At 39.0% G+C, this 23,569-nt stretch overlaps 1 protein-coding gene across 1 annotated transcript in view; it reads right to left on the reverse strand.

Moving 5' to 3' along the window:
• Positions 1 to 274: 274 nt before the first annotated feature.
• The window catches only part of ABCA13 (ATP binding cassette subfamily A member 13), a 570,776-nt gene continuing 547,481 nt past the window's right edge, over positions 275 to 23,569 (reverse strand). The window contains 3 exon segments of the mRNA XM_049894281.1: positions 275 to 370; positions 974 to 1,111; positions 2,488 to 2,593. Coding sequence (XP_049750238.1) covers positions 275 to 370; positions 974 to 1,111; positions 2,488 to 2,593 — 340 coding nt within the window.

Raw genomic sequence — 23,569 nt, forward strand, 5'->3', positions numbered from 1 at the left:
ATACATGGTCTGTGTCACAAAGAAGTTGGTGCCCATTTGGCAAAGAAAATAAATTTGTTGAAGGAACTTCACAGAATCTACAGAAAAAATGACCTTTCTGTTTTTTAGTTATTAATTAACAAAGAGTTTCAAAATAGAAATTGAAGAGAGTAGATAATTAGACTGTCTGGAATGCATCCTCTAACTCATTAGATGTGTACTTGCTTGTTTCACCCTTGAGTATAAATTTTAATGAGAGACAAGGTTTTATTCCCAATAAAAGCTTCTTTAGTGTTTAGATAGGCAGATGCTGAGGGTGGTAACTGTCAGTTGATGGCTCTAGAGTAGCTTGCGGAGTTTGCTGCTGCTCAGTAGCAAAATTAATAAATACCTGAAAGAAATAATGAAATGTTAACTCGTAAGTACATTCAACATTTTGGTCTCAACTTTCATAAGGAGGGACTTTCTCTGAAAGTACTACTCAACCATTCCTAAAGCTACAAATTGTCGGTTCACACCACCCCCTCCTAAATGGCCACAAACATGAAAATCCATTGAGGACACAATGGATTTCCGGAAAAGTAATAAATCATCTGAGAATTCTCAATAGCATATACGTGGTTTTAGAAAGAAGTTGTGATTTAGTTTAACATTTCTGGTACTCTTAATAAACCAAACACTTTCTCTTCCAAAGCTCGTTATCATTGAATTAAAGTAGTCTTTGGGGAGATGGGTAAGGTAGAGAAAGGACATGATTTAACCTACTGATTGTGATCCTTAATAAACTGTAGCCCTGTTGATAATGCACCTGGACTGAAAAACATAAAAAACCTCCTAAAACTCACCATCTTTATCACAATTTTCTTTTTAAATCAAGCAGTGATTCATTAAAAGAAATGGTCAAAAAACAATTTGGTTAATTTTAAAAATGGACAAAACTAAGTTTCATGAACATACCAAAATGAAAGCTACTGAATTATTCAAGGTACCCTACCTGTTCCAAAGTGGTTTGGTTAATGGAGTAGTGTTTGATATTCAAGAAGGTCTTATTTTTCTCTAGAACTTTGAACAAATCAGCTAAGCATCCCCATCTTTTTGGTAAATGATATTCCAATAAATTAAGACGTTGTCCCTAAAAACAAAAAATAAATATATATACATATATTATGTAGAGATTATTGATTAGCAATCATCAAACAAAATTAATCAAAATATATTTATTTCTCACATAATTTTTTTCTAACCATAGATACCAACTAGGCTTGTGAGTCCATTTTGAATATCTCCAATAAATGCTTATTGATGACAATTTATCACAAGGGATATTTTGTAAGTGACAGTCACCTGGGTTGAGTTAATGTTTTGCCTCCTTATATGCCCCTACACTGCCATGAGCATGAAAAAGACATTTTTAAGGGGGTAATATGTCCTGGGGGTGCAGTGGTTAAGAGCTCAGATGCTAAACAAAAGGTCGGGAGTTCGAATCCACCAGCTGCTCCTTAGGAACCCTGTGGGGCAGTTTACTCTGTCCTATAGGGTCTCTATGAGCAGGAGCCGACTTGAAGGCACTGGGTTTGGTTTGGGAATTACATGCCTAGAGATATTCGAGTAGAAAGTTAAAGTGGTATAAGAGAGATGTTGTGGAGGACTGAAGTTCACACTGGGATTTGCATTTGGCTCTCACCATTAGCTGAGCCACTCTGGGTAAGACATTTAACTGTTATGAGCCTCATTTTCATATATGCAAAATGAGGATAGCAATGTCTGTTTTATGTTTGTTTAGAACGGTACTCAAGTATGAATGACAGAGTGTTTTGCACAGAGTACCTCTTATATGGTAGTATTTTGCTAAATGTTTGTTCAAATAGATTAAAAACTAGTTACCTTATGGACGACAACCTATTAGAAGTTATGATAATCTAGCATCAATCACACCGCTATCCAAAAGAAGTGTACACCGCGCCTCTCCAACTGTCACGTGCATAAGTTTGCCTTGCGACCTTACTAAAATGCAGATTCTGGTTCAGTAGGTTGCAGCCTGCATGTCTAACAAGCTCCCAGGTGACACAGATGCTGGCGGTTCAAGGACCACACTTTATTTGCATCAAGGTTGTAGAAGATTCTGATCCCAAGCCTAGAGCTCTTTCTGTGAAATAATGCCACAACCTGTAAACCTGGCAGCAAATACCCCTGAGAAAGTAACTTTTGCAATTTTCCATCCTGAAAAAAATGTGCTATGCTATGGAGATGTGCCACAGGCAAGGGGGTTGATGCCTAATCACATTTTATATCTGGGTAATCCAACAAGTGGCCTAGCAGGTTCGTCATCCTCAAGAACTGTCAAGCAACATCAGCTGTTCGTGATATTTGTGGTAGGGAGGCATGGCCTATACGTTGCTATGAGGCCAATAAAATAGGCACTATTTATGATAGCATAGATTTAAAACAAGATTATACAAGTGACTTCATAGATGAAAACAAAGAAGTAATGCTGAACATTAGCATTACCTTAAACTGAATTCCTGGGAAATGGAGCTTCAAGCAGTCAGAAATAGTGTGATGTTGATGTCCTCTTTTACAGAGCCAAACCTTGACTGTATAACCATCACCAAACCTGAGAGGTGAATGAAATAAAAATATGGTTACTACTACATTGATCTAAGAAGGGTAAGTTCCAAGTCTAATCATTTTCATGTGAAGAAAAAAATAATAATAATTATTATTCCAAATCATAGAGAGATTTCAAATTCTTACAATATGATACTCAGAAATCCATCATAACCCGATTATGCAGTTTGCTATGATTTAATTTATATTGACACAGACACTGATTTATTATTATTATTTTTTTAATTAGCAAATCTGGGAATTAAGATCAATTCAATAAAAGAACAAAGGCAAAAATGCAAACTGCATATAAAGCAGTGAGTTAAAGGATGTGAGAAGCTGGACTGGAAACTAGTCTTGAAAATTAAACCCTCATCTTACTACTTCAAGGTCCATAAGTATTAGAATGTGTCTGGGGAAAGTGATAAAAAAAATGTATAAAGAATTGAGGCAGGCACTTGTTTGTCATGTAAAACAACTCTTCCCACTGTGCTGCAGCTGGACAGTCCCGTGACTGGAAGAGAAGTTGGCCTGAGAGACATCATTCCTAGAGTTGTGGAGTTGTAGATTGTACTGGTGTCCAAATGACTACACATGAGGTTATATTCATAGTGTACAATAATCTCAGACATCAGTCTCCAAAGATTTATGGGACTCCCAGAAATATGTACACCTTTCCACTGCTTTATCTTAGGTGCCTAGCATGCTGTTTGTTACATAATAGTGTCCCACTAATGTGTCAATTCAATTGTGTTGAATAAAGCACAAATATGTGAACGTATCGTGACAGCATCTTTCTGTTTTGTTCACCGATGCATCTGTCCCAATGCCTAGTAGAGTGCCTGGCATATCGTAGTGAATACATTAATTAATGACACAGCAAAGTCTTACAGTCGTACTTCATTCACAAAACTTTGCCAGAGGAAAAATTGTTACACTTAAGTTAATGTTCTACAGGTAAGGTGGCTCTAATACCTTTATGGCTAAATAATTTTTTCATGTAAATCCTTCCATTGAAGACAGAAAGTACAAGATAATGTGACTTTGTTTCGATGACATGGATCACTTTTGTGAATACCCACAGAGTTCCTTCCTAGTCCCAAGTTCCATTACCCTGTCTCCTGCCTTGATGTCAAGTTGTTAGTGATCATTTCCCCTGAGGTCTGTGGTGGTCCCCACAACAGCCTGTCATCATTTTGAGTGGGCTGGCAGGTTGTTGAGAATACTGGTAAGATGTAAATGAAAGCATACAGAGGAGCACCTCCTTAAACCCTCTATTTAGCTATCTGTAAGAATTTCTGAAGACCAACAAACTAGGTTTGCACAGGAGGTGTGTATTTAGCTGTCATTCCTTTTCTGCCCATTGGTATGTTAGACGCTGTGCTGCTGATTAATATGTGTTATCTTACTCCATCTTCACCTAATGCACCAAGGTGGTTATGTATTTGCTTTACAAGTAGGTAAGAAATTGAGGCACAGATAGTTCAAGAGGTTTCTGAAATGGGAGGGGGTACAATGTTATAGGAACTTTGTAATTAGTCCCCAGAGTTCTCAGCTGTGCCTGAGCACAAAGTTGTGTCCTAGGGGTATATTTGCTAGAGATGAGTTCCTTATCTGGTGGTTATGAATGATTTGGAAGACCTGGTATAATGCAGTGTTTACACTGGAAACTGATGCCCTGAGTTTGAATTCACCGCCTCCATGTACTAGACACATGACCTGGGTGAGTCGGTTAAATTTTCTAATCGCATTTGGCACATCTAGAAAATGAGGCTAATAATAGTTTTTTCCTGATAAAGTTTTGGAGTCCCTGGGTGGTGAAAGTAGTTAATGTGTCTAGCTGCTAACCAAAAAGCTGAAGGTTCGAGTCCACTCAGAGACACCTTCTAGAAAAAGCCCAAGCTACTTCTGAAAAATCGGTACTGAAAATCCTAGAAGCAGAGTTGCCATGAGTCAGAATCAACTCTTTTTTTGTTTTTTAGTAGGTTTTTAGAGGATTAAATGAATGAATCTTTAAAAATCACTTGTTACTGCACCTGACCCTGTATGAAGGAGGGAGGGAGTGAAGAAGTGAGTAGATAGACGATAGATAGATAGATAGACAGACAGACAGACAGATAGATAGATAGATGATAGATACATAGATAGATACATAGATAGAATTTAGGTTCTGCATAGGATATTGCCAAAATGGAAGAAACACTCTCTTTAGTATGAAGAAGCTCACAATTCATTGGGGGAATTAGATAAAAGTAGAAGAAGCAGTCAGAAATTGACCTGAAGTTCCACGTGGAAAGCACCACGTCGTGCATGGACAGTGAATGGATGGCTGAGCTCACGCTTCTGTGTACGCCAGGATTCACTTTCACTACTTGCAGAAATTGGAGTCCTATGGGCATATTTTGCTTAAGGATTTTGAAAAACATCATGCCAGATTCCAATAATTGTCTAGTAAATTCTCACTCTAAGCAGGTATGCACATATTATTATATTATTTTCAAAATAAATGTTCATTGGAATTAAGACGCTAGTCCCTAGAGAAGGATATCATGCTTGGTAAGATGGAGGGGTCACAGCGAAAAAGAGGAAGAGGCTTGACGAGATGCATTGGCACAGTGGCTGCAACAATGGGCTCAAACCTAAAAACGTTGTGAGGATGGTGCAGGACTGGGCAGTGTTTCATCCTATCATACATAGGGTCGCTACCAGTCGGAACTGACTTGACAGCACCTAACAACAATAAGAGATTTTCACCTTTACTTTAGAGACCCTGAAATATACACAGAAGGGAAGAGAAAATATTTTTTCAAATAGACTGGTACATGTCTCAAGGTCTCTAGAATAATCAACAGGGAATCTGGACATAAAATTTTAAAACCATGACACTTCGATTATTAAAAGAATTATTCTAGATTGTTACATCCATTTATGATGCAAGTACCTAGTTTATACCAGCTTTCCTTTCTTGTTTTTGCCTATAACCCACCCACTTAATTCAATTATCTAAATTTCCTGAAGGATTTGTTTTATTCAAGTACTTCCTATAGTCTGAAAGCTTTCAAACTAGCCAAAGAGTCATTCAATTATATATTCACTCATTGATCTAGCATTTCTTGATAATCCATTATGTCCATATCATTTGCATAGAAGGTGATTAAATAAATATAAACAACAGTATTATTTCCCATTTAAGGTGTCTATATATCTCCACCTTATGTTCTGTGAAATAGAATGTTATGTGATATCTCCGCAGGGCTTGGGGCTTCTGAGTGCTGGGGGCTACTGTGCAGCATGTAGCCCAGGTAGCTCCTGCTGCAGATGCCTCAAGTGAGCACTGGGCCGGGTCTTGCCCAGCATGTGGCCCCAAAGCCCCTTGAGGTCATGGTAGGGAGGCTGTGTTGTTGACATTTGGCACTGGGGAACAGGATTAAGTGCCCACTCTTCCCACCAGCATGGTGGCCTGTTCTCATTGGTGGGGATTAACAGGGTGGGCTCACTGCCAAGTTGGGCTGTGGGAATCCCCCAGGGGGCACACACCTGCCCAAAGACATATACCTGGCCAGGCATTGTCCAAAGAGACACAGTGCATGACTGTACTACATTTTGTTATCACAAACATTAAATGCAATAGATGTAATAAACACTAAAATAGAAGCATGAACAAGGTACTAGTGGAACAATAAATACACATTTTTAAAGAATCAGACAGTGAGAGAGTACTCTGAGAGAGCTGGAAATGGCATCTAAAACAATATTTCTGAAAATTCAATTGTGAGTAATATCAAAAGCCTTCTAAAGGTTTACATTCTTTAACATAATTATTTCACTTCTAAAAAAAAATCCTTCCAAAAACATTCAGAGTCAAAGTTTTATGACAAATATGTTGTTGCTGCTGGGTGCCATTGAATTGATTCTGACCCACATAGATCCCACGTGACAGAGCGGAACTGCTCCATTGGGTTTCCTAGACTGTAATCTTTACAGAAGCAGATTGCCAGGTCTCTCTCCTGCAGGACCGCTGGGTGAGTTCAATCTCTCAGCCTTTCAGTTAGCAGCTGAGTGCTTAACTGTTGCACCACCCAAGGCTTCTTCTACAAAGGATTTTTAATTTGAGCACAATGTCCATGTTATAATATTAAGTATAAAATGCAAAACAGGAAATTATATACTCAGAGCATGTGATGTCAACTATACAAATACATACATCAAAAATGCCACTCTAAATCCATCAAAATAAAATTCTAGAATATAATCTGATCACAGGAATTAGTACAACTAGCATCTTTTTTCTTTTTCCTCTCCTATTCTTCAAAATTACAAGCATATACCACTTTTATTGTCAAAGAAAAAACTGCATGTTTTCTAAAAGAATACAAGCTCTAGTGCTAGTGTCCCATGCGGTAATTCAGTTTCTGATTTTAAAATCATTTTGGGAAGATTTTAGTTACCTCTAAAATTAAATGCATAACACTCTTCTTGTTATCGACGCTAATCTTGGATCTCGGAATACAAAATAATTTTTTAAAATGTGTGATACTTTTATTAAGTGTCTGCTGCAAATGGTTAATGTGCTCGGCTGCTAACTGAAAGGCTGGAGGTTTGAGTATACCCAGAGATACTGTGGAAGAAAGGCCTGGGGAACAACTTTTGGAAAATTAGCCACTGATAATCCTATGGAGCACAGTTCTCCTTTGACACGCATGGAGTCACCATGAGTCTAAGTCAACTCCATGGCAACTGATGATTGACATGTAGACCCATTTATTCCCATCCTCTGCTTCATAAGCAATGTATTTATACAGACATACACATCTACATGCCCCTCCCTAGAAATATCTGAGGATGAAATTATCTTTAAATAACCTTTGTCCTGGACCCGTTACAGAGTGAGAGCAGAAAGAAAGCTCGTGGGTAAAGCTGTCCTCAAGCATTTGTTAAAAAGCATCAGTGGCAGGATTTGGGCCGTCACTGCTTCAGGCCATATCAGTCTCTGACTTGCCTTCTGGCTTCTCCACATGCATGCCCGACTCCTCATGGGTCTGCGCCTCCACAATATACTGAATTTCAGTAAGGAAGGATGCAACCCCAGAGCTCTAAAAAGTGGGGACCAGTCCTCAGTAACTGAATTGCAAGCTTTTGTCTTTGGGATGTGTGGATGTAGTGGAGAAGGAGACAGTGGCACTGTGGGAGAGTTAGCTGACAACAGAAAGCAAACATTTACGTGAGCACTTGATGTGTGTGCTTGATGCCACTGTACTAAAAACTTTCTCACTGACACTTCAGTCCTCAAGGAGACCCAACCCTGCTAGGCAGAGGAGAAAACAAGGAGAGAGAGAGAGAACGATGGATATTAAGTCCTGTCATGGGTCCACTCTGAATGAGGCACTCAGCATGAATTATCCAATTTAATCCCCTCAACATTTTAAGATAATTTGCTCAAGATCACACAACTCAAAAGAAGTGGAGGGAGTAGCGTTGAAACACTGGTCAGTTAAATTTGAAACTCTAGTTTCAACGTATCTTGCTAAACTGTGGCTTCTCAAGGTATTCTTTATATTATAAACACTTTCACACCAATTAATTCATTTTACACTTATAATAACTTTGTGTGCTGAATAGAACAGATGACTTTTTTTTTTTCTCCATAAAATGCAAAATTTTGAGTTACAAAGAAGTTGGGAGATTTACCCATTGTCACTAGTTTATTAACTGCAAAGTTGGGACTAACAGGAGCTTCCTACTCCAAAGCCAAATTTCTTCACAGCAGGTACCTTTATCATTCCAGCTTTAGCTAAATTCAGATCAGAAAACTTTTTAATCACTGCGTATGCAAATCAGAATGGTCTTAAGGATTATAGGTCCAAAGCATTAACATAAAAAGATCCTCTGACACACAACAAATGAAAAACAATGTTTGGCAGCTGGCACCAGCATTACTCCTGGGAAGGAAATTGACTTTGAAAAAAACCTTCAAAAAGCTTCCAAGTGTTAAGGCAGAATCTCAGTGGATAGGTGGCAAGGCTTTAAAATAAAGGAAAGCATGAGACACATTAGCACACATCTGTCCAAGAAGATTCCTCTCTGTGGCTAGAGGTGTCACTTTCTTAAATGACAACACCAGCCATAGATTCAGGAATTCAGACCTTAGATCAAAGTTGGCACCAGGAAAAATCAACAGAGCCATCTCAGAACACAGAATGTCTGTCAGCTTCAAGATTTGCAAGTCTTTGACTCAAAAGTCAAACTCCACTTGGTCTACAAGGCATTCCATGATGCCTTTCTCTCTGGCTTCTCATCCAAGACTATCCTTCATCTAGCCACACTAGACCTTCCCTACATTTATTCCACATGTTCATTTAGTGCTCATTTGTGCAAGGCCCTATTCTGGGAGTGGAGGGCCTTGCCTCGTGAGGTTCCCTTGACCCCTCGTGTGATTTGGGTGCCCTTTCTTGTGCACCCAAGTGTGAGGTGCACTCTTCATCAAGACAGCTGTTATGTAAGTGCTCCTTGAGGGCCAGACCCATAGGCAGCTCTACCACTGACCCTCATATCCCTGCAAGTGCCCAGTTCATCTTCGATGAGTTAATGAATGGACTATATTCCTTGGTAAGTTTTCGTGTAATAGGAACAATACTTCCTTATTAATGGAACAGAAAAATATACTGAATATTTCTAAAGTTTTTCCATCATTTTTTGAATAATTAGAAGGAATCATTTTTAATCATGGGGCTATAGCCGAGTCAGTAGGATGGGAAAACAAGTGCCCTAAATGCCCTCAAAGGCATCCTGGTGGTGCAGTGGTTAAAGTGACCAACTGCTAACCAAAAAGTCGGTGGTTCAAAACCACCAGCAGCTCCTTAGGAGAAAGATGTGGCAGTCTGCTTCTGTAAAGATTTATAGTCTCGGAAACCCTATGGGGTCGCTATGAATTGGAATCAACTCTACAGCAATGGGTTTGGTTTCGGAAGTGCCCTCATCTCTATCATTACACCATTTTCACCTGCCAAACAAGCACAGGAGGCTATTTTGTTTTCAGGGTGGTAAGATGATAGCTATAAAACCAGGGCTTCCAACTGGTTCATTCCGACCCCGAACTCCTGCTGAAAATTGCATTTCTAACAAATTCCCTGATGAGAATCTTCATTCGTATTATCGCATTGTCGAAGAATACTGAATATACTATGGACTGCCAGAACACCAGACAAATCTGTCTTGGAAGAAGAGCAGCCAGAATGCTCCTTAGAAGATGCTACTTAGAAGATGGTGAGACTACGTACCACATACTCTGGACGTGTTATTAGGAGGAATCAATCCCTAGAGAAGGACATTATGCTTGGTAAAATAGAGGATCAGCAAAAAAGAGGAAGACCTTCAACAAGATGGATTGACACAGTGGCTGCAACAAAGGGCTCAAGCATAACAACGATTGTGAGGATGGCGCAGGATCAGGCAGTGTTTTGTTCTGTTGTACGTAGGGTCGCTAAGTGTCAGGACCGACTCAAAGTCACCAACCAACAAGTTCCCAAGAAGTTATACATAAGAATCACCTGGGGCTCTTGTTAAACTGTAGCTCTGATTCAGTATACCTGGGGTGGAAGTGCAAATTCTCAGCAGGGATCTCATTAGAAATGAAAATTCGCATCAGGGTTTCGAACCCCTCATTCTGCCTCCTGCATTTTTTCAATGTCGTTAGTACTACTGTCTCTTAACATTTTCTTTTATTTAAAAAAATAAACCTAGACTCTAAAAAGACTCTAGATACCTTTAAAAGCTGACAATATTACAAGAGTAATTTTCTATATTTTCCAATCTTGACAAGTAAGCATTTCTCTTTTCTTTCTTTCTTTTTTTCATTTTTAAGCAGAAAGTTGGGATATAAATGTATTTTCCATGATGTTGAAATCCTGACACCATTATTTCCACTCCAAGTAAGAGAAGGCAATGTTTGTGTGAAGCATGGAGGAATTCTCAAAAGTTCTTTATCGTTGGCATAAATTATTTACGTGATTTTCAGATTAACAGATGCATAACAAAAGCCCAGAAATGTGCAATATTCCTCCCGCATAAAAGTAAGGGTCCATAAGATACTACACAAGTAATTTTAATGAGCAAGGTGGTTGAATATAGTTCAAACCCCACACAAACTATCTAAAAACAAAACAGAAGCAGAAACGAGTTCACTGAGTCTTTTCATCCTTTACAATCCATGCACAGCCCCCACAGAATCCCAGCAAGAGAACACAGGCGCTAAAATGAAAATGCTATAGAATGGCACGTTTTCCTAATGCAAATGAACCAGAAGCCTGATAATCAAAGACTTGAGTGTCAGTCCATCCGGGTGACATATGTGCCCAAGGGGAAAGGCTTTCAGAAAGGAAAATATTTCTAGTTAGCTAAATTAATGCCCTATCACATCAGACGTCATATAGTGGCAAACGCTGGGGTTCTAACTGTTACGGTGAGTCACCAAGCTGACCCCACAGCACAGTCACCATGAGAGAAAACAGGGACAAAAATAGTCATCCTCTTCCTGATTTCTGTCCCTGAGCAGACCAGGGTAATTAAGTGAACACCATGTGGCAGAATGTCACACCAATCTACTTTCTGGCTTGATGAGTGCTGGGTAAGACCTGAGGAGGAGACACCATCATTACCGCAGAGAACCTTCAGAGCCAGCACACCTGCTCAGCTGCCATCTGTGCAAAGATCACAGTTTTGTAAAGCGTTTCCATGGAGGGCAGTTTTGCTATAGACGCTAAAGCAAATGCACTTTATTCTGTTTGGCCATGGTTTTAAGCTTTTTAGGGTCATGATCCTTTTGGAAGATCTGATTAAAACTCTTTTTCATTCCATTTCAGAGGGCTTACACATAAACTCTATGGACTCCAGTCATATCGCATGTATTATAGCCTTTAAAAAAAATAGTGTAATACTAAGAAAAATGAATGATTTTCTTAGCAAAGGTGAGCAATTGCTTTAAGAAGCCATCCCTCTCCCCTTGTTGAGAAAAGGCTTTGGAAAGGCAGACTCAGGGCAAAAGTCGCTGTGGCCCATTTGTGGCCAGAACTGTCCTGCTGGATACCAAGGTGAGTTATGTGTTAGCAGCTAGGGAGAGGATAGAGAAAGCAGTAGAAGAGAATGAAGGAAGGAGCCAGGAGAACAAAAAGTCTAGAGCTTTGTGATGACTTCTGCCTTTGTCCTCGCCTTTAACAAACATTAGGAAAATTACTAAATTCAAAGAACGCTTGAGACAAATCCATTTGGGAGGTATCAAAAGCAGCTGCACATCTGGACTAATCTGGCTTCCGAGACCAGAGAGCAAGTACTAGGTAGAGAAATGTAGATGAGAAGACAGGGCAGGGCTTGTGAAGGCATAATCCACCAGAAATTCACAGAATGCTTGAAACGAGGGTCTCTGAAATCTCACTAGCTTGAAATCAAACAGCTCTCCCTAAGTCTTCATGGACAGGGAAAACCCTAGTGATACCTGGGTTATGGAATTAAATTGTCAAGATGGTGAATGTTTTCTAAATATTACTCTAAATCCCTTTACCTGAATTGGTTGGAGAGACCCACCCAGTAACCAACCTTTATTTGGACTGGCCAGGGACCCCACCCAGTAACCACCTTTTACCCACATTGGCAGGAGAGCTCCAACCAGTCTAAACTTTACCTGGATTTGCTCTGGAGCCCTGCCCAATAGTTAACCTTTACATGGACTAGCTGATGGGAGGCAGCTCACTCAGTAGTTAACCTTTACATGGATTGGCTCTGGGCTGCTGGTGACTGATAAAAATACCAGAACACAGAGACTTTAGATCAGGGTTCCTGATGAGGTGCTTTGGACACAAGATCCTGTACTAGAACCTTCCCAGATCAAGTAAACTTGCAATGGTGAGAGAGGCAGAAGCTGCCACAGTACCAGAAGAAGCAGGGACACAAACAGACCCAGAGACTGGCAGCAGAATGTAAAGACTGAACCTGGACCAAAAGCTGATAGGACCACCAATGATCGAAGTGATATCATTGAGTTTCCTGTTTGAAAGTTTCCTGGTAGGAGAGAACGAACATTGGTTTTTGGGTAGGGTAAGAAGATCCCCTTTCAGACATATAAGGATCTCCTTTTACACACCGAGGCCCTGTGGTGAGAACCCTCCTGAACCTCACCATTTGCATACCTTTGTTTCTGTTTATGTCCTTTATTTATCCTTCCCTGTTAATAAAGTTGTTATTGAGTTATATTGTTTCCATGAATTCTCTGTGACCATTCCAATGCATTATCAAACCTGATAGAGAAAGACTGCCATGGGGGAATGGCTAGTGTCAGAAATGGTGGAGAAGTTGGAGAAGAAGGGTATACTTGATCTCTGCCTCATAGAACCACCTGGTTCTTCGAGGTATCATTTCAGCTGACATCGAAGAAAGATTTACATATTTTACCATCTAAACACTAAGTAAAAACTAGATGAGCTATAACTTGATTAGCTGTAAATAATAATAATAATAATTAGGTCAGCTCTTCCGAAATACAGTGTGCTGATATGTATACTTAAGGTTACTTCCTCAGTCTAAACATTTATTTGGGATGATATCAAAAAGTCCAATCAAAAGAATGTCACTTGCCCGTATGTAATGCTATTTAATAATTCAAATATAATTTTATAAGCAATAAAATTAAAAGTATAAATGCTTACAATATTGGCCAGAGAGTGGAAGCCATAGGAGATCAGCTATAATACAAAGCTTCATAAGTAACGGACCCAGAACCTCTATATATATATGGAGCCCTGGTGGTGCAGTGGTTAAGAGCTCAGTTGCTAACCAAAAGGTTGACAGTTCAAATCTATCAGCTGCTCCTCAGAAACCCTATGGGGCAGTTCTACTCTGTCCTATAGCGTTGCTATATGTCAGAATCGACTCAATGGTACCAGTTTTTAGTGTATATATACATATGTTCAGAAATGGTTGTTAGGATGTACAGTCTATGAAGAAACATTTAAAAGAGCCTACTAAAATTAAGTAAGAACAACGAGATCCTCCAGTATTTAAAATCAGATCTGTTCCTTCATCTACCTCAGCTCATTGAGATGGAAAATCCACCCCAAACTGGTACATCCAGCTTCCAATGGAGTTTTGGGGGAGATGGGGCTTTCTTCTTGGCAGATAAAAGACATCAGTATTTTCCGTCCTGTCCCAGCTACCTATTGCTGAGGCTATGTACCAGGCAAGTGTGGCCAAGAGGTGGGGGCTCCTTTCTTCTGCCCAACACCAATTTGTGAGATAGAGGCTCTGCCATGGACACAAGCCCACCGAGATTACTGGGGTTCCAATCACCCTTTCTGCAGCTTGTAAAGCAGGGTCTCATGCTGGAAAGGCTTATGGCCACCTCCACTCCACTGAGTATTCGATTCCTAAAGCAGGGGTGCCATTCAGACAGAAGTGCACCATTGTTTCCATTCTTAGCTCCAGGGTTGTAGCTCAGAGACTTTGCCTAGACAGAGAAGCAGGTCGTAAGACAAATAACACAAAAGAATTGACTTCGTTTGCAGCAGAGTGTGAAGTTCAAGCTTAAGGGAACTCTCAAAAAGAGTGGAGATTGTGGTAAAAGAAATCTGGGAGGATCTAGTGAGGATATCTAGACTGTATGCCTAATCATTTTCAGGAGAGAACAGGGGAAATAGGTAGCTGGGTGGAGACCCCTTGGGATCAGAACACATCTCAAACACTGAACTCAGGAAGTATCATTTTGAAGGAGCCAGAATTTGACTGGATTTGTCTGTGGAGCAATTTGTGCCCTAGGGCATTGCTGAAAACCAAAGAGCAATCAGCTGGCAGTTAGTGAAGTTTAACAGCTTCATTGGTCAAGGAAAAAGATAGTCAAAGAAAGTCTTGCCAAAACCACTATCATCCTAGGGTGACTACGGGCATACCCAAGGCTATGTCCCCTGAGGAGTAATATCCGAAACTTAACATTGTGAGGGGTGAGAGAAAATATATTTCACTATCATTCAACCAGTCACTAAACAAATAAAGAAGCAAATAAAAATAACAAGCCCTGGAGGAGGGAGGGAGGAGGGGTACCATTACCCAGTGTTGCTACAATATATTATCAAAATGGCAAGTTTCCAAAAAAAAAATTATGAGACATGCAAAGTATGTCATGGACATGGAAAGTATGACCATTACTGTGGGTGGAAAAAATTAAAAAAAACAGGCAACATGAATTGCTTGTGAGAGCAACCAGATATTGAATTTAACAAAGACTTCAAAGTAGCCATTATAAATATGTTCAAAGAAGGAAACCATTATTAAAAAAGTAAAGGAAAGTATGATGACAGTGTCACATCAAATAAAGAATATCAACAAAGAAATAGAAATTTTGAAAAAGAACCAAATGAAAAATCTGGAGTTGAAAAGTTCAATAACTGAGTTTAAAAGTAACAATTCCTGAATACTGAGTCAAAGAAGAAATAAACGTGGAAATTAGAAAATATTTTAAAGATAAATGAAAATGAAGACACAACATACCAAAACTTATGAAATGCAGATAAAGCAGAGTTTAGAGGAAAATATTTAGCTACAAATGCCTATATTAAAAATAAGAATTTCTCAGAACAAAACTATACACCTTAAAAAAAAAAAAAAAAAACCCAGTGCTGTCAAGTCCGACTCATAGGGACCCTGTAGGACAGAGTAGAACTGCCCTATAGGGTTTCCAAGAAGTGCCTGGCGGATTCGAACTGCCAACCCTTTGGTTAGCAGCCATAGCACTTAACCACTATGCAACCAGGGTTTCCGAGCTATGTTTTACAAGAAGTATTAGGGTTTATTAAATCAAAGTTGCCACAGTGAAGCATAATAAGAATTCCTCAAAACAAAACTATATACCTTAAGACATTGGAAAAAGAAGAGCAAACTAAACACAAAAAGAAGAAAATAATATGGATTAGAGTAGATGTTGATGGAATGGTGAATAGAAAACAATAGAGAAATTCAATGAAACCAAAATCTGGTTCTTGAAAACGATCAACAAAATTGGCAAACTTTCAACTAGATTTTGACATACATATATAGAGAGAGAAAGAGAGAGAAGATTCAAATTACTTGAATCAAAAGTGAAACAAAGGATATTACTACTGACCTTACAAAACTATAAATGATTTTAAGTGTCGCTATGAGTCGGAATCAACTCTAGGGCAACAGGTTTGGTTTTTGGTTTATAAGGGAATACTATGAACAAGTATATGCCAATAAATTATGTAACTTAGGCAAAATTCCTAGAGACACGTACGATGAAAACTGACTCAAGAAGGTGTTAAGAAAAAAAAAAAAAAACTGCCATCAAGTCAATTCTGACTAATAGCAATTCTATAGGATGAAGTAGAACTTCCCCGTAGTGTTTCCAAGGAGCAGCTGGTGGATTCGAACTGATGACCTTTTGTTTAGCAGCCACCAGGGCTTCCAAGAAGATATAGACAACCTAAATAGACCAACAACAAGTAAAGAGATGAAACTAGTAGAAATTGACAAGCTGATTCTAAAATCCATATAAAATTGCAAAGGACCCACAATAGCCAAAATAATTTTGCAAAAGAAGTAGGTTAGAAGACTCACACTTCTTAATTATAAAACTTACTACAGAGCAACAGTAATCAAGATAGTGTGGTACTGGCATAAAGATAGACATACAGATCAATGGAATAGAATTGACAGTCTGGAAATAATCCCATACACATATGGCCAAATGATTTTCAATAAGAGTGATAGACACGGAAAGAATAGTCATTTTAACAAATGGTATTGGAACAACTTAATAATCACATGCAAAAGAATGAAGTTGGACCTCCACCTCACACACAGTCAATGTAAAAGTTTACTTAAAATGGGTCAAATGCCTAAATGTAAGAGCTAAAACTATAAAATTTTTAGAATAAAACATAGTGGTAAATCTTCATGACCTCAGATTTGGCAGTAAAGTCTTGGATATGACGCTAAAAGCATGGTCAACAAAGGAAAAAACAAGCAAATTAGACTTCATTTAAATTAAAAAACTTTTCTGCTTCAAAGAACACTCAAGTGAAGGGACATACTGGAAAAAAGTCTGGCAGTTCCTCAAATGGTTAAACATAGAGGTACCACGTGACCCAGCAAGGCCGCTTATAGGTATCTATATACTGAAAAGAAATAAAAACATACGTCCACCCAAACACTTGTACGTAACTGTTTACAGAAGCATTATTCACAATAGTCAAAACATAGAAACAACCCAAATATCCACCAAGAGATGAATGAATAAACAAAATTAGGAACATTATTTGGCCATACAAAGGAATGAAGTACTGATACACGCTACAACATGGAAGAACCTTGGAACATTATACTAAGTGAAAGCAGTCATTCCAAAAGACTTTACGTATGATTTCATTTCTAAGAAATATCACCAATGTATAAATAGATTAATGGCTGCTTATGGTTGGGGAGGCGGGATGGGAAGAGGATAAATGGGAGGGTCCAAAAACCAAACCCGTTGCCATCGAGTCGAATCCGACTCATAGTGACCCTATAGGACTGAACAGAACTGCCCTATAGAGGTTCCAAGGAGCGCCTGGTGGATTTGAACAGCTGAACTTTTGGTTAGCAGCCGTGGCACTTAACCACTACACCACCAGGGTTTCCAAAAGGGTGTTTGCCTCCCTGTCAGTGAATCGAACCCTGGTCTCCTGCATGACAAGCGGGGATACTCACCACTATACTAATGAGGACTGCAAATGGGAGGGTAGAACGCTAATAATTACAGGGTACAGAGTTTCTTCTTGAGGTGATGTAAATGTTGTAAAGTTAACTGTGGAGATGGTTGCATGTATCTCTTAACTATACTAAAAATCACTGAATTTTACATTTTATTTATTTTTTTATTGGTCCTTAGGTGATAGTTTACAGCTCAAGTTAATTTCTCATTCAAAATTTTATATACGTATTGTTTTGTGACATTACTTGCAATCCCCACAATGTGACAGCACATCCCCCGCCTTCCACCTCAGGTTCCCTGTGTCCATTCGACCAGTTCCTGTCCCTTCCTGCCTTCTCATCCTGCTATTGAACACAAGCTGCCCATTTGGTCTCATATATCTGATTGAACTAAGAAGCACATTCCTCACACATAATATTTTTTGTTTAATACTCCTGTCTAATTTTTGTCTAAAGAGAGGGATTCAGGAATGGTTTCAGTCCAAGGTTAACAAACATCCAGGGACCATAGTTTTGGGGGTTCCTCCAGTCTCTTTCAGACCATTAAATCTAGCCTTCTTATGTGAATTTGAGCTCTGTTCTATGTTTTTCTCCTGCTTTGTCCAGGACTCACTGTTGCATTCTCTGTCAGGAGTCATTAGAATGGGTGAATTATATGGTATACAGATTATGTCTCAATAAAGTTATTAAGAAGCAAACCGAGATGATGGCCAAGTTTAAAGAAAAAAAAATTGTAAAATGTGCCGGGAATTGTAGTAGGTGGTAAGTGTGGCCCCAATTCTTGCTCCTGCCGGCATCCATGCAGTGTGGCCTGTAATTCTGCAGGCTCTTCCACTATGGGTGAAACTGCCGTTCTACCTTTTTTCTCTGGACTTAACCATGTGACTTGATTTGGCCAAAGGGACGTTAGCAGGTTGACCTGACCAGAGGCTTGAATCATACTTGTGCATTTGAGCCTGCTTACTGTTGTGGTCCCACCATCCAGACAGATATTTATCCCAGAAGGAGAGTGAGAGCCACACGGACCAGAGCCAGCCAACCAAGCCCCACCTAGACCACCAGATTCTACCCTGCATATTCTCAAGGATGAATGATTGTTGTTTTAAGTCAATGAGTTTTTACAAATTTGCTTTTGCAGCATTTTTGTAACCAAATTAAACTAATGCTTTTTTTATGTTTTTGATAAAATGGAACCAAAAATAAAATTTGAAACATGCTTTTTAAACATAAAACAAAGAAATGTTGAGGGTCCATACATTTTCTTTGAACACACACACACATATACACACGTATTATACACACACATACACATAATTTTAGGCTGATTGTATCCAGTGTAAAAAAGTCTTCCCCTAAACCTTAAGCTTGATTGATTTAATACCCGAAATGTCTTTCTGATCTAACAGAAATCCATTACCTTGGCTAGGCTGTGTTTTCTTGTGCTTAGGTTGTATTTACAAGCAGAATTCATAATCCCCTGGTGCACAGTTGAGTTTTAGAACGCCACACCTTTGCTGTCTGTCTTGCACATTAATTCCTGGCAGACCAGTGGGCATCACTGCTGAGTCTGGCTATCCAGCACACAAGGTGACAGGAAAATATTGCCAAGGCTGTGGCAGCAATTAGGCCTGAATCAGACACCTGATAGTTTCTGTTAATAGAGATGCCAATTATAGACAGAGTGCCGTTTCAAACAGTGGCAGAATAATGGTGAGTGATACAGACTGTTTTGAGAGAAAGCAGGCTTCTCCCTGTCTAGAGAGAAATGAGATACAGATAAAAGGCTTTATTAAAGAGGTCGATTATTGTTATTAGTGGCTGTTTATTAAACTAGACAGCCTGAATGCTCCCATGGCCTCACCTGATTCCTCTCATAGAGTTCAGTCTTAGCAACTGGGAAGATAACTACCATTAAGGAAAAGCCTACTATGTGATAGGGACTTCACATTTGCTTATTAATTCATACATTCATTTGTTTACAAATACTTTGAACACTTGTCATGTACCAGATAGTCTCCCAAATGTAGGGAGACAGAAGTAAACAAAGAACAAAGGTCTATCCTCACAGAGACTACATGGTATTAGGCAGAGATAGGTACTAATCAGGTACACAAATGCTGTATTTACTCTGTCAGAGGGAGTATTAGCTTGTTTCGGTTCAGCTGTGAGTAACAGAAAACCCTAAACAACAGGGACATTAGAAAGTTTAAAGTTGGGAATCAGGCAGCCTGGAGCTTGTAAAGGCCTTCCTTCAGCTCATCCTGTCTTATCATTCTGGTCTATATGAATGTGCTTCATGAGCCAAGAGGGCTGCTTCATCTCCCTCCAACACATCTGCATTCAAGTTTAAGGAAAGAAGAAAAGAGGAGAAAAAGTGCATAACCTTCCCTGCAACTTTACATCCCAGAAGTCGCAGACACCTCTTCTTATATCTCTTTACGATGACCACATGCAGATAGTGATAGCTGGGAAATGCAGCCTTATCTCCAGGTGGCCATGCTGCCCACTAATATCCAGGGCCTCTTCTTCTGTGAATGGGGAGAATGGATACTGGATACCTCTCTGAAGAGGTGCCAGTTTAACAGAGGACTGAGGGAATGAGCCATGATTTTATCTTGGAGAAGACCTTTCAAGCAGAGGAAGGAGAAAGTTCAAAGTCCTCAGGTGGAAACACGATTGATATACACCTCCATTTCTTTTCATAATACTTTATAGCAGTCCCCTTTAGTAAAGCAAGGCTTTAGGTTGCATCCCTCATGATCTAAATACCCAGGACCAGAGGCATCCAACCTAAGTGCCCAGCAGGAGGTCTTGTGGATTAGAAATTCCCCCAGAAAATTAAATTAGAGCATCATTAATGGTGGTCATAGAACATGATGTAGAAACAAACGCAATAAAAATTACACATTGTTGGAGTGAAAACAGGCTGAGAGTATGCAGGTGCGCACATTCTCTCTCTTAATAAAATCATCTATAGCAAAGACAATTAATTCAGCGGTTAGTAGTACCCGTTGGATTATAGGATCTTTGAAACCAAAGTAAGATGCTGAAAATATAATTCCACAGCACATCATTCCATAATTTTTCATCATGGCAGAAATCACTATATGTGCTCATGTACAAACTTCTTTCCCCATTGGTGAAGATGACACAGAATTATCTATTTAATTTTTATTATTTGGTAATGGAATCTTAATCTAAACTCTTCTGTTTATAGCTATGTTTTAAACCCAAAAAACCAAACCCAGTGCTGTCAAGTCAATTCTGACTCACAGCAACCCTACAGGACAGAGTAGACCTGCCCCATTGAGTTTCCAAGGAGTACCTGGTGGATTTGAACTGCCGACCCTTTGCTTAGCAGCAGTAACGCTTAACCACTATGCCATCAGGGTTTCCTAGCTATGTTTTACAGAAGTATTACATCAAAGTTGCCACTGTGAAGCACGAGGTGTCATAAAAGATGATACATTCATTTTCAGCTATCCACAGAGTTATAGCTGGGGAACTCAAACACTATTATAACTTCTTTCTTATTTTAGAAGACAATGTACAAAAAATCCTCCAAACTACACTTTATATTTTAAGAAAAATGGCCTTATAACATATCTATGATGACATTCTTTGAATTTGATTCCTCTTTTATTCTTGATTCCTAAAGTTTTCATGTTTTCGACTCAAGGAAAGGAAGATTCTCAGAATCTTAAGGAGTTTTCTTTACATCATTTAAAGCTTTGTTTTGTGTATAAATAAACAGCCTTTATCCTCTCTCCCCACCCAAATAACACATTAGCCTGGTGTATTTCAAATTGTAAACTTTGTACTTAAGAAGCATGCTTTATTTTCCCTCCCTGCAAGACTGTTTTTAACACTTGGACTTAAGCCTCCTGCTTACGTCCTTTCCCTAGAGAGGTGAAAAGAAAACAGGTGCAGCTCACAGCTGTTACTTCTTCCCTCCAGGTGGGTCATGAATGTGTCCATAGTATGCTGGTGAGAAAGCAGTTTCCAAGGCAATTATGATGTGCTCCAGTTGAGGCATGCAGAGGACTTGAGCATGCATTCCTAATTACTGGGATAACACACCAGTGCCCAAAGAGTTTGGTCTCGTCCATTACTGGCTATCAGGTACCTGCAAAAGTCATCTATGGTCATTTCCACTCCAACTCTCCTTTGGTCACTCAGTTTCCTTCTCTCTCTCTCACATACACAAAAAATCACACATCACACACAAGCTTATAAATATTTATTACATATAGGGTTATTCTATATCATGAGTGTCTTGAAATGGAAGATTAGAGGCTCTAGAATCCCTAGAGCACAGACTGCTCAAGCTAATGATATATTCTCGGCTGAGGAGGGAATTTGGTCAGAAGAATGAGCCAGAGTGCAAGTAGCTCCCCCAATATTCACTTCCCTCTGTTCCTTAGAAACATACACCTAACTTTATTTAAGTGGTGAGGTGCCCAGCTAAATAACACATTTCATAGAATTCCTAGTATCCAGAAGGGGCAATGAAACATAAGTAGAAGTTGCTGGATGAGACTTTCAGAAAACTCCTTTATGAGAGTGCAGACACTTGACATGTGCTCTTTTTGCTTTTCTCTTATTCCTCTTTGTCATTGCCCAAAAGATGTATATGATGGGTGGAACTATGGCACCCATTTTAGTACCAAGCAAATTGTAGAAACCCGAGCCACTGAACCAAAGCCAATAATCAGTTACCTCTGGATTTCTTATTACACACAAAAAATAAATATGCTTAAATCAATAGACAAAGAGCTCATAATTGATCCAGAGGAAGAGCTCAAAGGTATAAAGAAGAAAATCTGAAGGATAGGAGATCGTGCTATAATCATACAGGTAGAAGAAAGACCCTTGATAAGAGGGCTATTTCTTTCTCAGAGACAGGAACAAAGGAAGAGAAGGATGATGAATAAATAGAGGTTTTGTGAGACCATATCTTGGAGCTGATAGTTAATGTCTCTGTGCTTACTCATTAGAAATTATGTGTTAAATGAGTAAGGTGTTGGAGTCTCAGTAAGAATGGAGATGTGGAGAGTGAACAAGATGGCAGCGTAGCTGGTTATACAATCACTTTCCCTTGCAGCAAAGTCAGATGTAGAAAATTAAGAAGTGATGTAACCAAAGATCTTAGACCCTCAGACAGCAACTGAAGAATTGGAGAAGCAAAGGGAAAGCTGAATCAAGAGGAAGGTATAATACACACATCGTGGGGAAGCAGAGTTTGACAGAACGTATGCACACAACTTGGCAGCCTGACTCAATGCGGTCATCTCGTGATGGAGACAAAAGCCATCTCCAAGTAGACAGCACATGGAGGAAAAATAGGAAAAAAATAGATCTTCAATAATAGTAGGAAACTTTAATACACCACTTTTGATGATGGATAGAACAACTAGAAAAAAATCAGTAAAGAAACAGAAGACTTGAATAACATTATTAACTAATTGGACCTAACAGACATATAGAACACACCACACAACAGTAGCACAATATACATTCTTCTCCAATGCACATGGGTCATTCTTCCAAATAGACCGAATTTTAGGACACAAAAGAAATACTGATAAATTTTAAAAATACAGAAATCATACAAAGCATCTTCTCTGACCATAATGAAATTAAGCTAGAAATCAAAAACAATCTGAGAAAAAAAATAATAAATACATGGAAATTAAATAACCAGTGGGTCATATAAAAAAATCAAGAGAGAAATTAAAAAAAAAAAAAAAAGCAAAAACCTGAGAATCAAATGTAAATGAAAATATAGCATGCCAAAACCTGCAGGAGCATTATTTACGATAGTCAGAAGACCTGGATGGTGCCTGGCTATCAGGAGAATCCTGATCAAAAGGAGGAAGACTGGAACCGAACTTCAAGCTCATATGGAAACCAGATGCACTAGACCCATTGAGACTGGGAGAACCCTCAAATCTAATGCCCAGAAATAATCTTTAAACCTTGAACCAAAACTATCTCACGAAACCATCATTAAACTATAGTTTAGCCTACTTAATAAAGAATGTCTGCCTTGTGCATAGTGCTCTTATAATTATCTGTATGAGTCTAAACTGGCAACAGCTAATCTAAAATACAAATGAGAACTTTAAGCATCAGAGAGTCTAAATTAATGGTGATGAAACAATATGGGTAGAGATAGTGAGAATGGTGACACAATGCAAAATACATAGCCAATGTTATTCAACTGTTCATGTAG

This window comes from Elephas maximus, chromosome 8 (genome assembly GCF_024166365.1).
Source record: "Elephas maximus indicus isolate mEleMax1 chromosome 8, mEleMax1 primary haplotype, whole genome shotgun sequence".
Lineage (NCBI taxonomy): Eukaryota > Metazoa > Chordata > Mammalia > Proboscidea > Elephantidae > Elephas > Elephas maximus.